General features: G+C 38.7%; 1 protein-coding gene across 2 annotated transcripts; it reads left to right on the top strand.

The window, feature by feature from the left end:
- Positions 1-1,328: 1,328 nt before the first annotated feature.
- On the top strand, positions 1,329-10,469 carry arf2a (ADP-ribosylation factor 2a). Of its 2 annotated transcripts, XM_041231277.1 has the most exons (6): positions 1,329-1,594; positions 5,443-5,546; positions 6,431-6,602; positions 7,654-7,764; positions 8,022-8,146; positions 8,279-10,469. In XM_041231277.1, exons 3-6 carry the CDS (start codon positions 6,455-6,457, stop codon positions 8,438-8,440), a joined length of 546 nt encoding a protein of 181 aa, XP_041087211.1. In that variant the 5' UTR covers positions 1,329-1,594; positions 5,443-5,546; positions 6,431-6,454; the 3' UTR covers positions 8,441-10,469. The 2 variants fall into 2 exon arrangements, with proteins under 2 accessions (XP_041087211.1, XP_041087210.1); XM_041231276.1 differs by lacking the exon at positions 5,443-5,546 and having other exon boundaries at positions 1,331-1,594.
- The last annotated feature ends 7,649 nt before the right edge of the window (positions 10,470-18,118 follow it).

Here is an 18,118-nt window from a genome sequence, read left to right as displayed (position 1 = left end):
CCTCGATATTCTTGCCATGCAGTTGTGGGTAGATATCTGCATTGTAGCCCACATTTCATGCTGAAAAAAGAGGATTTTCAAATAACCAGCAAAATATCTATTCTGGAAGCAGTGATTAAGTCCTCACCCAAACATCTATATAGTGCAGAAATTAAAGAGTAAAATTATTGTTACATTGCTGAAATACAAATTCAGGGGTCACCCACAATTTATCAAGATGTTTTGGGTTAAACAGATAACGACGAAAAAAAAACATAGTTATTAAAGATAGTGCATGTACATAAGGAGGGCAAAAAGTTAAAAAATAAATATATTTTTAAAAAGTAAAATGTGGTTGTACATATTAAATAGAACTATACATTAAGGAGAGAACATGCAAACCAAAACTACGAATTTAAAATGTAAAAATTTATAAAATTACATAAAAAGGAATGACAGAATGTATTTCTTTAAAAAAAAAAAAAGTAAAATCTAAACGTTAAGTTTGATTTTCTCTCACATGTCTGTTTGTTTGTTTTTCTATTTGACTAGTCCCGTAGGCATTGGCCCTAAAGAGATGAATTTTCCAAATTTCCAGATTTCTGCAAATTAGGTAACAAGCTCAGGTGTGTCTAAAATTAGGAATGTGTCAAACTGCTATGCAATGCAAGTCTCAGTTCCATTCCTTTATTGTGGTATTATTTTTGCTAAATTTCTCACAATCATGCTTAGAGTCCTGCAAAAATGTGATTCCTTCCTGCGTAACTTGTATTACTCCATTGTTTACATTTCTGCAGAGTAGTGTCAGAAACAGACCTTGTTGGCTTTCTAGTTTGCTTGCATTATCTGAAGTAAGTTAGGTGGGTCCATCAACGGGTTACTACAGTTCACCCTTCCAAACCAAAAGGTACACGCATGGGACGAATTCATCTCACCATCTGCAGCTCAACGAAAGGAGCAAACAAAGTGTAAACAAGGTGAAAAAAGTGCACGGCAGTAACAACTGCTTTTAATAAAGTAGGTAATTCAGGCAAATCAGACACCCTCCGATACCGATCATAAAGTTGGACAGTCGGCCACCACTCACTTTCCTTCACAATGTTGTTCTAACTTTAGCACAAAGTGAGGCATTTCGTTATAAAGCTAACACGGGCCACTCCCAATACTGAAGCCTATAGTGGAGCCGCCTGCCTTTTCCCGGCTCTGTTTCTGATTGGTTGGGCATTCTCACGTCCCGTCCTGCTTACGCCTCAGCGACGACTGAGGATACAGATTCTGTCGATTTTCGTGTCATGTTGGCATATTTTCTTTTTCTACCGGGGGCCGGATAAACTGGAAAGGGCAAGGCTATCTCTGCGATGTAGCAATCCTGTCGGTTTATGACTCCTCTTCCCGTTTTAGGCAATAATACTGAACCAGCCTGAACTGTAAAAGCAGGTGATTGGGTATAATGTAATGTAGGTGGCGCTCTGAGATAGTTTCGGCCGCTCTGATTGGTCTGGATTGTGCAATGGGCAAGATCGGTGACGCGGCCTCTCTTCTGGCACGAAAGACGCCATTTTGTTGTAACAGTGAAGAGGAACGCGAGATCAAAACCGAGAAGCCGCTTGCAGAGGTAAATCAAATACCATCAATGAAACTGTATTGTTATGATTATGCGGTGATATCAATTTACAGCTGGCAGTGTTAGAGCTCAAACGTACTCTCTTTCGGTAAAATGTGCAATGGTGATTGTAGTACCGCAGCAGACGCAAGCGAATAATCTTGTTTTTCCTAGCGACTGGTACAAGCTACCACCACCACCACCATTTAAAATAAATAAAACATGTCATAAATATGAGTAATAATTGAATAGCATGTCATATTATATTTATTTCGACGACAGTTCCCCATTTGTTCTTTGTGAGCAAGACTCTTCGTTGTTGCAGTGTCGTGACTGCAGTTAGATTGTTCCTGAGGCTGTCCTTCTACGTACCCTCAGTTATAATAGCTTTCTTATGTATGCAAAAATAGAAAAGGTACCATTTTGTGCTTGTCGCCACCATTATAATGCATTCGTTTGTGTTAGCTCGGCCTATGCAAATATTATTTGCCAGAGAGATCTTGGATGTTGCGGGGTCAAGGCCGGAAAATGTAGTGGGCTGAAAGGGAGGAACTGCAATGTCCAACCTGGGCTCTGTGTGCGCGTTTTTGCGCGGCTAGTAGATATTTCACAGAATCTGATCTTGTTGGGTATATTGATAAGCCTGAAAAAATTAAGTTTTACACTTGTGCACAAGAGTAGCAGTAAAACGAGTTATTAAATATGAATGAATATGCGACCAATTTAAGCCACCTGTATATTGTTTCAGGGGGCTGAATGGTAAAACAAAATGCCAGGCGGCTATATTATTCTCACATTGTTTTCAGTCCTGTCATTCCCAAGCTTATCGTGTCTATACGTCTTTAAAAAGTAATTTATTGGCCTTGGTGCTTTTCTGATTTACTGAATGGATGCTTGTATTTTACTGCCCAAAAAAATAGTTAATAAGGTACTAGCTGTTTTTACGTTAACATTTAAAGCGATCACATTAAAATGTAACGTGTCTCAGGTATTTTTTATTCATCTTTTATTTCCAGTGTTTATTAGTTTGTATCTAAAGTGACGTTTAGTTTCAATAAAAGTTTAAAACCGAGCAATTAACAGTTGCATCCACTCATAATATTGCCTTATCTAAAACTTGCTGCTTGTTTGATAAATCATTTCTTACTCTCCCCAGTGCATTCCTTGTAAAAAAACGTCCAGTCCAGTGGAGATAACAACAGGCTTGTAAATAAAAAGAATGTTGTAGGTTATATTAAAAATAAAAACATGTATTGTAAAAGGTATTCAAAATGACGGCTTTGGCAGTTATAAGTGGTTGGATTATAACTTCCTTATTTTTGTGAGCCCCAAAAATTAGTTTGACTGCAATTTACGTAGGATAAATGTTGGTAAAACCACTCGCTATTTTTTATTTTCTTACCAAAAATAACTTAGAAATCGTCTCTAGTTTGTGTAGTTTTTATACTTGTCTGTCCCGTTTCCATTCCGCTGTGAATGCCTAGGGGTTGCTGTCAATCATCTCAGTGGTCCCATAGGCTACTGTAGTTTCACTGTTAGTCATTTCATCCTGTTCTGACAGATCTCATTGACTGAAGAAGCACTAGAATGCTGTCATTTGTTTAAATGACTCAATCATCAAGACCTGCACTCGCTGTGCACTTTCATTTGCCAACTATAGCTACTGTCATTCAAAGCGCCTACTTTGAAATTAGCCCATTACTGTGTAGGTAAGCTGTTGCTATAAGTATACGGTGACAGTTACTAGTTTGATTTGAAAATGGGAAACAAGAAGAAAACACTTAGAGTATTGTGCACAATACGCTGACCGACGGCTGAAGTCTCCGCAGCAGGATGAAGCGGGCCCGTGTGCCTTGCCTTCCAGTGACTGAGTCCAGCTGTGCTTGTCCAGCGCGAATGTGAAGGCCTGAAGCGTGTATCACAGTTGACGTTGTTACTACTACCATACTAGCACTAAAAGAATCACATTCTCACGCAAGGTTTTAATGCAAACCTGCAACGGGAGACTTCAAACTAGGTTCTAATTTGTTGCATAGATTCACCAATATATAATCGGAGCTCAGGAAATAAGGACAGATGATCAGTAATTGATGCATCAATTAATTGTTGCACCCCAAAAGTGCAGGTAAAGTAAAACATCACAAAACAGGATCTCTATGAACAGTTCATTCCATAAAAAGGCAACAACAGTGATCTCTTTATAGTTGAGGATAGTAAGACATATCTAGTTGCACATTTGAAATGTCCAGGTACTCGCCCCTTGCTGCCTGACCCAACTTGACGGGTCGGGTGTAGTTTTGTATATTATAGTTAGGGCTCAGAGTGCATGCTTAAGTGTTGCTTCCCTTTTTACATATCGTACTATATTCCTGTCTCTTGACTTTCGATTTCTGACTGGCATCTTTATCATTATGCTGTTGCCAGCAAAGTCCCCCCCCCCCCCCCCCCCCCCCCCCCAGTTGTGCTATTCAGCCACCTTCATGCCTGAGTGCTCTTTCTGCTGTGGTTTGGGAAATGTTCTTGAAGGCAAAGTTAATTCTCAAACACTAGAAAAGAACATCCAAAAGCTGACCTCTTTTGGTTTCAACTAAACACATTTCCTGGTCGTCTTTAAAATTTTCTTCACATTTTATGTTAATGGAAGGTAGCCTCTGACTCTGATTGTGTTTTCTGACACCGGTGGATACCATCCAAATAAGCCATACAATTGTGAACATGATGTACACACTGAAAGCCATATAGAATGCTGCATGTTGACAATAAAAACATTATGTGACAAAAATGCTTGTTTGCATTTACACGCTCAACTAAAAAGCTACCAGATTTCTTTGAATAGTAAATTACTCTGCTGTTAACTTGCTGAGCATGCTGCTGCAGTTTTGTATTTCTAATAAATGTGAATTTGATAGCAAAACTGACGATTTATAGTGTTAATGTGTCTGTTCGGGACAAAAAAACTGGGACAATCCCACTTTCCCAGGATGTCTAGTACAAACTCTTAATGTTTTTTTTTCTTTGTTTTCTTAAAGTTTTGACTGTTTAAGAATAAGAAACAAATGCTAAAAGCGACAAACTTTTTCCTGTCTAAAAGAGCGATAACCCACGTCTCGTAAGCCTTGCCTGTGTGTCTTAGTTGCTGTAAACATGTATTTCTTAGATACAATGAAGACAGGATTTATTTCAGCTGCTCATTTAAACACTGCCATGTGGTTTTCAGGCAGGGAAAACATTCTTATAATGGACCCAGGTAGGAGTGCCAATGTTAAAGGGGCTTAGTACAAGTCATTATAATAGGTATAAACAGGAGTAGCAACATTTTTTGGGAAAGGCACTGTTTTTTAAAAATATGCTCAGCCTTCAGTTTAAAACTGTTTCTTGAGAAGGGGATGCTGCAGCAACATTGCTGAGAAGTGCGTTTCAGGTTGTGCTGACTCAAAGGAAGTTCAGTACGATCACTACCTCTGTTCCTGTTGGCTCCATGCTCCTGATTAATTTAAACAGTTGTATCCCATTTCAGGTATAGTTTTACCTGCCTCATTTCCACCCAGGGCATATTGCCAAGGTGCAGTATCTTCTTTCTCTGTGTGATGGCTTAAATTTCGTGACCCATACCATATATATATATAAAACTGGACTATACAGTAGAATTTACTTTTGTTACCCACCCCCCCCCCCCCCCCCCCCCCCCTTTTCCTTAAAATGCATTTTTCTATTTAAGAACTTGTAGAGCAAGAAAAACTTGTATTCTAATTAGTGTTTTCCCATGTGGTTACCTGTATTTTAGGGCATGATAGCTGTGCTTTCAGGCTTGTTCTGTAAAACATAATTAACTGCTTTCTTCATTGTTTTCTTCTTGACAGCCAAAACTAAAACAGCCAGTCGCTTAAAAAGGATAATAGGGGCCACTGTTGGGAGGCGAACCAACTTCAGGCGATTTTCCTCCTTGACCTGTGGCAGAGTTAAGGCCAGTGCAGTCCAATAGAAATTTGTAAAACAACAAATAATCTGAAACTACATAACTAAATATATATTATTTTACAATATATAAATTCAGTTAAATACGTTTTGAAATAGACTCTCTTAATCTACTGTGTAATGAAGTTTTGCACTTACGAGCTTCATGCAGTTGCTGAAGGTTTCCAAACCTTTTGTATAGAATTGCTGTGGTGTGGGCATTTAGGCACGATTTACGGACATTCTTGGAAGGACTTCATTACGTGAAATTTGAATGTTAATATGTTGCAATATGTAATTATATACAAAATTAATTCCTTGGTGTCTTTCATAGCTTTCAGTATTCTAATTTGTTGCTAGTCCAGTATCGCTACAGAACACATTGGGACTTGTTTGAAAATATGCTGTTGTGCTGTTCTTAGCTGAGGTCACCAAGACACTGTCCCAAGACAGTGTAACAGGAATGTATTGGCACCAGGGCTGGACTGTCCCTTCCAAGCTCCTTGTTAGAGGCAGTAAGAATGCAACCCTTTTAAAGATAATGCTGTGTAGTGCTAAACAATGACTACTGCAGTTCATGATTAATAATGGAGACAAGTGGTGTTCTGAATGTATACAGTTATATAGAGACAACTTGAAAGATGGTGTTCGATCACTAATGGTACAGTGAGCGTTGTTGCAGAGAATGTTCATTCTAACCAAGAGACAGTTATTTCTGTTTTCAGCCTGTTCTGTGATTTTTAAAGACATTCAAAATAAAAATTAGTGAAAGTGGCCTATCACTGGAGAATTGTATTTACCATATTTAAAGAGTAGCTGATCATACAGATTTTGCTAAAAGCAATGATATTTCAGATGAAGCTTCTAACCACATTCCTGTTTTATTTGTTCCAGGTTGTTTAAAATAATCAAACCACAATGGGGAATATATTTGGGAGCTTGTTTAAAGGCCTTTTTGGGAAGAAGGAGATGAGAATTCTGATGGTAGGGTTGGATGCAGCCGGAAAAACAACAATCCTTTACAAACTGAAATTGGGAGAGATTGTAACTACCATCCCCACAATAGGTAAGTGGGTTTTACCTGGACAGTAAAGCATGATCCCCCTTTATCGGGACCAATTCAGAACCAAGGGCACAATATATTCTGTGTGTTTTTTAGGAGTATGAGGAGAGGAGTACTTTGAATTTAATCCTAAAAATGTAAAGTTGAGGGGCTCCCGAGTGGCGCATCTGGTAAAGGCACTCCACATAGAGTGCAGGATGTGCCCTATAGCCTGGAGATTGCAGGTTCGAATCCACTGCTGACCGTGGACGGGAGTTCCCAGGGGGGCAGCGCACAATTGGCCAAGCGCCGCCCGGTTGGGGAGATCTAGGTTGGCCAAGGTGTCCGCACCAGCGACCCCTGTAGACTGGCCGAGCGCCAGTAGGCCTGCCTGTAAGTTGCCCAGAGCTGCGTATTCCTGTAGCTCTGAGGTGGCTGCTTGGCGGGCCTGCAGAGTGAAAAGAAGCTGATGGCATGTGTTTCAGAGGACGTGTGTTCGTTTTCATCTCTCCAAAGTCAGTGCAAGCTTTCCAAATCGGGGAGAAAATGAGAAAAAAAGTTGCCAATTCCAAATAAAAAATGTAAAGTTGCTCAATACTATATTGCCTTGCCTGGGTGACATTAATACAGCAGTTAAGGTCCGCCTGAATAAATAGAATGCTGAAGATGACAGTGTGGTATGGACTGCCCGTCTCTGATTAAATTGAATAACTGCACCTGTATTTCTGCTGAATATGTGTTTTGTTGTTTTTTTGGTATTTTTTTTTTTCAGTTTCATGTGTGAAATACAGTGAGAACCAAGTAATGCTTCCTTATTTGTATTTCTGGAACGTCTATCTTTTTAGGATTTGTTTTGTCAGTGCCGTTATTTATGGGATGTCTACTGACTTGCATTATCTGTTTTACATTTAGAATAGACAAAGCTTAAAGCTTTTATTCTGAAAATGTTAGGTCACTGAAGTATATTGTGTGGGGTTTTTTTGCACCTTTTTATGTAGTGTGTGTAACGCATAAAGCATATCTTATGTGTGGTTTCTATTTATCCATATTAACTTTTTTTTTTAACCACTTGAAGGCTTTAATGTAGAGACAGTAGAATACAAGAACATCAGCTTTACAGTGTGGGATGTAGGCGGTCAAGATAAAATCCGACCTCTCTGGCGCCATTACTTCCAGAACACACAAGGTCAGTGTCCCTGTGCTTTTCCTAAAGATTCAGATCTGTACATCACGTATTGGAATTTTATTGGCTACCTATATCATGGAATTAAATGTTTTCTGAGGAGAAAGTGTTTAAAGATGATTTTTGCTTTTAAACATGTGGGTCAAAACTATGTATTGTCTGAGACCTGATAAGTTGTGATTTGTGTAATTTACTAGGGAAGTTTACAGTTAGTGTGTTATCATACTTCCTCACATTGACTGTACCTCTATTTTGTGCAGGCTTAATTTTCGTGGTTGACAGTAACGACAGGGAGCGAGTAAACGAGGCGAGAGAGGAGTTGACGAGAATGCTTGCAGAGGATGAGCTGCGGGACGCTGTCTTGCTTGTTTTTGCAAACAAACAGGTAGAAAAAGACTGCTTTTTACTACCGCTTCTGTATTTCTTTAAAGTGTAGACATACACCTTTAAAATAACATATCAAGAACCCTCACCACAAAGTCTGTTTCATCACTGACCCGTTCCTTTTGACCTGCAGGACTTGCCCAACGCCATGAACGCTGCTGAGATCACAGACAAGCTGGGGCTACACTCGCTGCGCCACCGGAACTGGTACATCCAGGCCACCTGTGCCACCAGCGGGGATGGTCTCTATGAGGGGCTGGACTGGCTCTCCAACCAACTCAAAAAACAGAAATGATCCATTCCATTGGTCGTGTGAGGAGGCGGTGGCGGCACTAGTCCTGGCCCCTCCACCCACCTGGGGTTCTGGCTGGTGTGTGTGTGTGTGTGAGTGTGTCTGCATGTCTGTGAGCTCGGAGTGGGAGCAGCCCTCGTGCACTGTGCCTTACACCTCCTGTGGAAACAGTATTTTGGTTTCTAAAGAACACTACCTGCCTTTTTGTCTCTAGCCATGGGAATTTTATACTTAGGCACTGAAATTTACAGGGTATACTGGCAGTCAGTTAAGAATAGTGCAGGGCTTCTAGATTTTATTACAACAAACTGGGTGTCCTCTTTGTGGGATGAGTAGGACTGAACAGGGCTGTAGGGATTTGTGTCTAGCAGTTCACAATTACCGGTTAATAGAACATTGCTAGTAGTTTTTATTGTAATGTAGGACTAGAAAAAGAAAACTTTGTCTGTCATTCCAGTACTTCCAGGATTTCAGTAGGGCTGCCTGCTGGACATCTGGTCATTTTCGTCTTTTAAAAGCCTTTTGAACTTATAGTCATCTGACCTATTGGACACTCTTGGTTGCAGTTGTTTCACTAGATATAAAGATTTTGGTACTTCGCCATCTGTGGTCTGTTTTATTGTATTAAACACTAGAATGCAGCATTGAACTGTGCTTGATGATTCTCGATCATGCATGTTCTGATTTATTTAGGCATAAAAACCTAGAAATGGTGTTTGGGTAAGTGGGTTATTTTGCATTTTCATAGTATTTTCAGAAACTACTACCTTGAGAGTTAATTTATGTAAACTGCTGAATACATACAGGGTTGTCAATTATATGGGGATGGGGACAGCAGAGAGGGGATTGTAGTTTGAAAATATAGAAAAGCAGTATCTGAGTTTTGTGATCTAATAGAATGTGTTAAGAGCAGTTATTAAGTTTAGGGGCTTTTAAGGTAAAGCTCGCTTATTTCCTGTTTCCGCACTGCCTGCCTATTGGCCAGAGATCCTAAAAAATAGTATTGGTGCACAAAGGCCTGGAGTGGTAAGGCCTTTACAGAGAGCTGCTCCCACTCATGTTTTTGTACAGAATACCTGACTCAGATGGGCTTGCTGCTGGGAAAACGGTGTACAGTTGTATCTTGCTGCGAATCTAACCCATTTGTCTTGATTTGGGGTGGGTTGAGAGGGGTGGGTAGGTTGGGCAGTTTCTGGAATGGGGTGGGGGTTGTGAATCTATGACCTTAATTCAATGTGTGTGTGTCTCTTGGAAGTGCACTGAAATTCTGGTGTTGAGCTGCTATAGCAGTAGAAGAGACAAAGGATGGCTTGCAAAAAGTATTGTATTGTATTAAATGAAATTGCATGCAGCAAAGAATCTTGTGCTTCAAAGAAGACATCCGGATATGCTGCATCAGGAAACAGCCCTCTTAACCTGTACGTCAACACAATCACTAATGGTATCGGCACAAAGATCCCATTTCCATGTTGCCGTTTTGTAATGTTCACAAAGGGGTTCTATTGCAAAAGTGTGCTGCAGGAACAGACATGCATAGGTACAAATATGGGCAAAGAATTAAGTTGGTGCTGCAATGAGAGCACAACTAAACACCCAAAAAAATAAGTGCCGCCCAGGGGCTGATGGATATGTGGACAAAGGGGATTAATACTAGACATGTTTACTTGCAAGAATTTTTGGACATGGCCTGTTTAAATAAGGAGAAAGGATGTTACCTGTTCATTATCTGGGACTCCTGTATTGTCTGCCTCCACCCTTACCAGTGAAGCGCCAAGAAGCGGTCCTGTCTAGGTCAGAGGTTCTCAAACATGGTCCAGGGGACCCCCTGTGTCTTCTGGTTTTCATTCCAACTGAGCTCTCAGTTACTTAACTAAACCCTTCATTGAACTAATCGTTTGCTTAATTAGACCTTAATTGTGTTTTGCGTTAACAGTTTCAGAGTTCAAGTTAATTAGAATAAAATGTTACAGCTAACTTGAAATCTGCAATTGTTTAAGAGCTGAAAACAAGTAAAAAGGTCTAATTATGCAAATTATCAGTTCATAAGGGTGTAGTTGTAATTGAGAGATCAGTTGGAATGAAAACCTGCAGACAGGGTTCCCAGGACAGAGTTTGAGAAGACCTGCTCTCAGCGAAACATCCTGCAGTGTGTGTTGTCAGGTGGTTGAGGTGAAAGCAGCTCTGGAGTTGTCCTTCTGCATGATTAGTACTGGCAGGGGCTAGATATAGTTTCTGAAACTGCATGGTAAAACATGGCTACCATCAAAAAACAATTCGAACATGTATCAGCTGTACAGAGAGAATAACTAGTACTCCTGCAGTGTAGAATACAGACTGATCATCCCTTCACAAAACACTCATCATAAGTGTCAATGGATGGCATGAAGATGACCATGGTTTGAGTGTGAAACTGATTCAGGCATGTAGAGTCAAAGGCATACTTGTGTCATTTGATGGTGCCTCTATTGCCATGTAGCTAGAGCCATCCTGGTATGTGCATATCTGGAGCTAGGATGATGGACTGCTGTGCCCGCATTGCCTCTGTGGTATTTGGGATACCAAAGATGTATGTTAAATCCAGGCATGTACACATGCTCACCATGTCCTTGATGCTGGATCGGATTCAGTGAACCACCAAGATCTTTAAGAAATCTACCTGCTGGTTTTGATAGTCAGTTTATGTCTTCACAGCTAGGCCCATTAGTCATCTTGGAATGGGTCAGGTGGTAAGCTAATGGTTACTACTTCCCTTCATAGTACACATGACACTACACATGTGCAAAGTTTTAATCAATTCAGGTGTTGGCAAAAATTGACCCTTATTTCAAGCCATTCTTTGCTGAAAGACTTACCTTGCTCAGCAGAGGTGAGGCAGGGGGAGATGTATTTTGGGCAATAGAAATACAACTTTCTAGTTCTTCCTCCAGATTTTCAGTGTAAACCATATTGTATATCAGTGTTGTAACAAGTATCTGAAATATCTTGAAAATGCATCCACGTGCTTGTCACAACTTTTAAATGTCCCTTCATTTAAGAAGGACTTGTTATAACTTGTGTCCATCAGAAACCAGTTGACCTCCACAAAGACAATACAAACTGTTCCCACTCTAGGTTTGTGTAAAGTCTAAAAAGATATCCTTTGTAAGCAAGTGGAATACTAGTACGGCAGTTCATTTCCAAGAACACCAACTTCAAACAGTGCGTGCAGGTACACAGCTCAGTAGAAATAAAATAGAAATAACTACTGTCAAAGATACTCTTGCTGCCTTTCTGGCCCGTTAGTAAATATTAATTTTGTCTAACCTGAAAATATAGCCATAGTGAAAGGAATCCAATGATTTTTAACAAGTCAAGTTCTACATACTTATATTAGTTAGTCATTTCAAATACCTTTGTTAAAATGTGAAGCTTTAAGTTTGAAACCCCTTTCTGTATAAATTGACTCTTACACAAAACAAGTGTGCAGATGTGTTTTTTTTTTTTGTTTGTTTTTTTTGTTGTTGTTTGTTTTTTTCTCTCAAAACCTGATCTGATTCTGGGGTTTTTAACCATGTTGTAACTTGTCTGAGAAATGCACTATAATAAAGAGATCTCTATTCAATAAATTGTTTCTGTAAAATCTTGTTTAAACTCTTGCAGTTGAATTTAACGGTTTATTTTACACCCTTGTTTTGTTTCAGTAGATCACAGACTTTTTACATTTCAGTTTTAAATTTTCAGTAGGTAGCACCTGAATTGCTTCGATACCAGTGGCAGCAATAGCTGCTCTGCACGAGACTGAGACAAGATCCTCTGCCAATATGAAAAACTAAATGTGTATGGCTTTGTGTGGTTATGGTAGTTTGTATTTTGAAATATATCTCAGAAACAGTAGGGAGTTAGTAAAGTTTGTCGGGCGGGAGTTTTCCATCTAAAGATGATTTTCCATCTTTAAAATATTTTGGGAAGTTTGAAATGGCGGGCGTTGGCGAGCCTAGAGCCGATTTCGTAAGCAAAAATGAAAAGTTGTTATGGCAACAGGGTCAAACAAATACTGACTTCGTGATTGGTGTTCGTTATATACATTGACCTAGCGAGTCGTGGCATATATGATGTTACAATTTACTAATAGCTGGAAGGTGTTTGTGGTTTTAAAACTTCGGAATTATTTCTACGTTGTATTAGAAATCTAAAGAAAAATAGAAAAACTGATTTAAACAATGGAGCCTCTCGATGCGGGCTCTACCCTGTGGCGCATGACCACGATTGGAGTTACAACAAAAGTCAAGGTCATCTACCACATGGTAGAGCCCACATCGAGAGGGCTCTGTCGCTATTAGAAAACTATTTATTCCTGTATTTCTCTTTAAAAAAACAAAGCAAAAAAAAAAACCCTTTAAAACCTGTTTGCCTTGAACGTTGCCGGGTAACCTTCCGCTGAGGAAAATAGCCCCTAACAATTAGAATTTAAAAAAATGACATACACGTAGAGAAAACGTCATTACAATTATTATTTAGCTAACATATTTATTTATTGGGGTCTTACTCTTTTTTACTTAGAATTTATCTGGACATGTATAATTGATGAATAGTTCATGTAGTATTGAGTCAGACTCAGAACTTGTTTTTGGAGGCGGGGCATCATTGAAGCTGGCAGGGAGTGGATTGGCTGGTCAATGGCTAATCTTTTTTGGTTCTTGTTGCCCAAATTAATGGAAAATACTGTAGTCTTTTTTTTTTTTTTTAATTAAAGTATTCTTCTAAGATTTCTCTATAGATCTGCAACTTTGCCGTTCAATTATCTGTGTTTGTGCCCATTGCAACAATACCAACTGATACACAAAACCTAGATCTGCCTAATCTTGTCAAATAAATGGAATAATTAAGTTAAATAAAGAAAGGAAGCTGAAGCTGGCTTCTTATTCTAGGCTATTCTCTCAGTTTTCTTCTTGGCTTGTTCTGTCTTTGAAGTTAATATGCCAATTAATTTATCAAAGTTGAATAATTAGTTTAGTGTTTAATCATGCTCTGCCACTTATTTCTCTATCAAATGAGGGGCACCCCATCAACAAGTGTCATGTTTATTTAACTTTAATAATATTTACATGCTGTAGATTTACAAGCACACTGAATACAGATCCATGGTGGCTGTGCTGGTGTAATACCAGGATCTGTTTTCACAAATTCATGTACTGCATTCCACTGTCCTGTGAGCACTATCTGGGAAAGGATAACTATCCTTGGGTCACTTATTACTCAGTATACATCCTAAATGAATGGAACGGCATAGGATAAAACATGAGTATTGGTATGAAGGTTTACAAATTATTTTAAAGTGTATATATGTAATTGTAACAAAATGAGATGACACTGAGCTTCACTATAACTTCGAGAGACAACCTTTTAAGCAGAACAATAAGGTTGTTGAAGGAGGAACTGACTAAGAATGTTTGACTGCTCAGAACAATTAACCATTAACAGTTTCTGTCATGTTTATCATGAGGTGATAGTCTTAGAACGTTTTGGACACATCTGAAGTAAGGTTGGATTCTCTTCAATTCAACCATAGTGCAACCAGTACTATTCATTTTGTTAGAATACAAATTTGTACATATTTTGATCAAAACTGCTTTTTCAATTTATTTTCCCTTCAGAATATATAAACTGAAAGTACAGTTGCAATGTAGTTGTGTTCTTACCTGCTAAGACAATGCATATAGATAAGGTGTGTTCCTCCTGCACATGCCCCCCTCCATTTGCTTAACATGTATGTAAATAATGTTAATTATGAAGGGAAATAATGTATTGAATATATTTACAATTAAAAATGTTCTATATCAATTAAAGTCTACATGTGAAAACACAATAAAACATTGTAAATTGTCTTTATTTATTTACAATGTCTTTATTACATGTAGTTTTAGAAGCAATTGGAAAGTTCAGGAATTTATTCGGTTTGTTTATGGAAAGGTCACCGAAGAATAAAAGGGTCCCTACAAGTCATTAAAATCTTGTCTCCTGTTGTCCAATAGGAGACTGAAAAGTTTGAGCAGGTTTTGGTTCGGTTAGGGGTAGATGCACTACAGTGGAAGTTCTTGCCTACAGCTACGTTGAATTGAAGAGAACCCAACAATGAGTTGGGGACAGGGTTTGGATTTAGAAGGAATAAGAGGTACCAAGCTGAACAAGCTTTTTGTTTGATTTCTGATGCAAAAACTGTCATACAACAATGGGCTCTAGGATATAAAGGAAAGAGCTACTGTTTGTGACATACCTGAATCTAGTTATGGTTTATACTTTAATACATTATGACATTTAAAGACTTCCTGAAGTTTTCCGATTGATAAACTTCTGGATTGAACTTGTTGATAAGATATTAATCTTAATTGTATGTCTGGGGTATCCAGACAAAATCTAGCAGTAGATAACTCTTCTGGTTGGAGTCCTACTTTTCTGTCTAAAGAACTATAAAACAGGCCAAGTTGTTTACATAGAACTTTATTAAATATTGCTATGTAGGTGCTTTCAGGCTCGATAAAGATTGGAATGAGAGGAACTGAGAGATGAGGCAAAGGAACACTTGAGTAAAATTGAACAAAACCCTTTGTTTACTACTAATGAAAATAAATCAAAACACAAAATAAAAATGCAAATTAAACTAGAATGGACATTTCTGAAAAAAAAACAAAAAAACTGTCCAAGCTAAAAACAACTGTCTAACCTGGACTCCACCGCACTTGCCCTAGTGTGAGCCCCCCCTGTGGGAGGCCTGTCCAACGATCTTGTATGCCCTAATGGCCAATGCAGGATCATGGAAGCTAACCTGAAAAAGGCATATACCGCTAAAGCACAGGTCACGCGCCTGGCTAACACAAGGAGGCCTTTTGACGGCCTACCTGGACGGCATCCTACGCTCAGCTACCCTTCCTGAGCCGCTAGCTTCAGGCACCTTGCTGCAGACTTCAGTGTTGCTGGGCAGAAGCCTGGCGGGCTTAGTTGTAGCATGCAGACAGCTCTGGCTGTCCCAAGTGAAAATCCTGGAAGCAGGCAGGTCTGCATTACTAGATGCACCTATCTCCCCTGGCCATACATTTGGACCAGCAGTAGAGGAGATTTTGCAATGCACTCACAGAGAGCAAGAGGCGTCCTGGCTGGTAGCTGCAATGCTTCCCTCCCATGCCTCCGCATGGGGAAGGGTGAGGCACTGGCGTCCGGTAGTTACCACGGTAACCCGGACTATCCCGGACTCTAAGGCACCACACCATCTGCACTACTAGCGCAGCTGCACTTTGGACTTCTGTGTGCTCGCTACCGTACCCACCACTTTCTGTTGTTTCACATTATTTTTTTAAACAAAAATTACTTTTAATCTTAGTGCACATATAACGCATGCAAACAATTGTTATTTTACGTGTTACCACTTAGCGGAAGTTAAACAACTAACATCGTCTTCCTCGTCAGTCGGGAGTCCAGCATCGTGATCTCCTCTTTTTAATATTCAATTGCAACATTACATCGTGATTAAAAGTGCGATGGGATTACCAAAACGGCCCAGATCACAGTGATCCCGATCACACTTCGATGTTTTGAAAAACCCGTTTGCACAATATAATTCAGATCAAATGCGGAAATCCGATTACCACAATTTTGAAAAACCGCCCCCTGTTTATCTGGGGAATTGTTCAAACTTTACATGTAGTTTGCTATAAATCCACTGGGTGGTGCTGTGGCCTGCCCAGAAAGGGATTGTTAGCCGTGTGTTTTCCTGGCATCCCATATCTCAACCTCACACTTTCCATCACACTGGGAGGGGTGTGGGAACTGCACTCAGCGTTCACATCTGGCAATGCTAAGTAGCACTGCTAATAATTACAGAACGATAACGTTAACAAACAGCTAAGATAATCTCAGAACACTGTTCAATTTTAACAAAACATTTTTTTTTCTCAGGGGAACACTTCTCTAGTCTAGTTTTCTTGAAGGAATCAAAACAGTCCTTAAAATATTGACATTTGGCGTTAATCAATTAGCGAAAACAAGGATTACTCACATACAGTCCTGTATGATATGCAATTGTAACGATATTCAGCATAGTGTCTAAAATAAGACGATATTCTACCCTTAAGCATACAGTGTCTAAAAAAAACACTTTTACATTAGAATGAACTATATAACAATATCACAAAGGTATTTGTTTTAATAAATATGTTTATAATTTTATTTTAGTTGTTAAATAAATACTTGTTATAATATTTATATTAATTAATTAACAAAAAATAATTTAAATATTTAGTCAATTAAGCCCGAGTTAACAAAATCGTTTACATTTAAATATTACAAACACGTTTTTAGATCATTTTGGATAAGTCAATAGTGCTTCTGAGTTTCTCTGGTAGACCATTACGCGCTCTATATGCAAATAGCTGCTTCGCACATGCCTTTCTTGTTTCTGGGATACAATGCACTTAGAATAGTGTTGAGCAAACTCTTCAAATTCAAAGGTAAGATTAAACTTTACCGGACAAATATTGAAAGAGAAAAGTGTACTAATTGAGTTTTTGTCCAGTTCTATAAATAAATAAATAAATAAATAAATAAATACAAAAAATGATGTTATTATTATCACTATTTGAATATGATACCCGAAAACTAATTGTTAACATTGTGACTGGATAAAACTCTATAGAAGTGATTTGTTTTTAAATAAAATGCAATTACGATTCTTAATTACAATTGTTGCGTGGTGGGTCCCTCGTGTTTAAGCTTTCTATCCAATTTCTAAAAGCGACAGTGCAGCTAATAAAGATTTAGCATAGTACATCTGAAGGGTGATTTTTCCATATCGTTGCCATGGTTATACTATATGTATTTACTGCTTTATTTATTTATTTATTTAGTACCGTGCTTTACCATGCATTCACTGCAATGGTTTCACTATGGTAAACCTTTAGAACCGAATGTGCGTAAAACTTCAAACAAATGACCTAAATCCTTAACGTTATTATTTTTCAGTACATAAGTAGACATTTTGGTTCTTATTTTACACATGTTCTTATTTGTTTCGCAGTGAAAGCTTGTGAGGCGCATAACATGGAGATCGTGCTGGAATTATCTTTACATTTGTACAGGGATTCAATTAATTCAATGAATGGGGAAAGAACACGTACAGCTGAACATTTGTACACCAAACCTTTCCAACAATGCACCCTAAAACCTACTGTTTTACTTTTTTAATAGATTTATGACCCTAATCATTTGTAAGCGCACAATTTTTGATTATTTTAACCGATATGGTGCCAGCAAATACTCCAATCTTATCTCATGTGTTTTCCCATTTTCAAAATGTTTGACTTGTACTACACGAAGATAATAATCAACTTTAGCATGCCATATCCAGCGTGTTATTGAAAAGCAATACAAGCAATATCGTACGCAAACAGACGTACGCTCATACGCTCACTGAAGCAAATGCTGATAAGAAAACTTTGCGTAACTAAACTTCAAAGAGTCAGAATAACACCGCGTCCCAGACGCGAACGGATCGATGGACACCTGCCAATGTCACGAAACCTGTTTTTTTTTTTTTTTTTTTTTTTTCACTTAATATTTTCAAAAGCCTTTGATGGAAAATACTGTATTACCAGTTCCTGTTTAAAATCACTTGGCTTGAATCCCAGACTGTAATCGTTTCTCACCGCGCTA

This window comes from Polyodon spathula, chromosome 28 (assembly GCF_017654505.1).
Source record: "Polyodon spathula isolate WHYD16114869_AA chromosome 28, ASM1765450v1, whole genome shotgun sequence".
Classification (NCBI taxonomy): domain Eukaryota; kingdom Metazoa; phylum Chordata; class Actinopteri; order Acipenseriformes; family Polyodontidae; genus Polyodon; species Polyodon spathula.
This window is presented reverse-complemented; position numbering and strand designations above follow the sequence as displayed.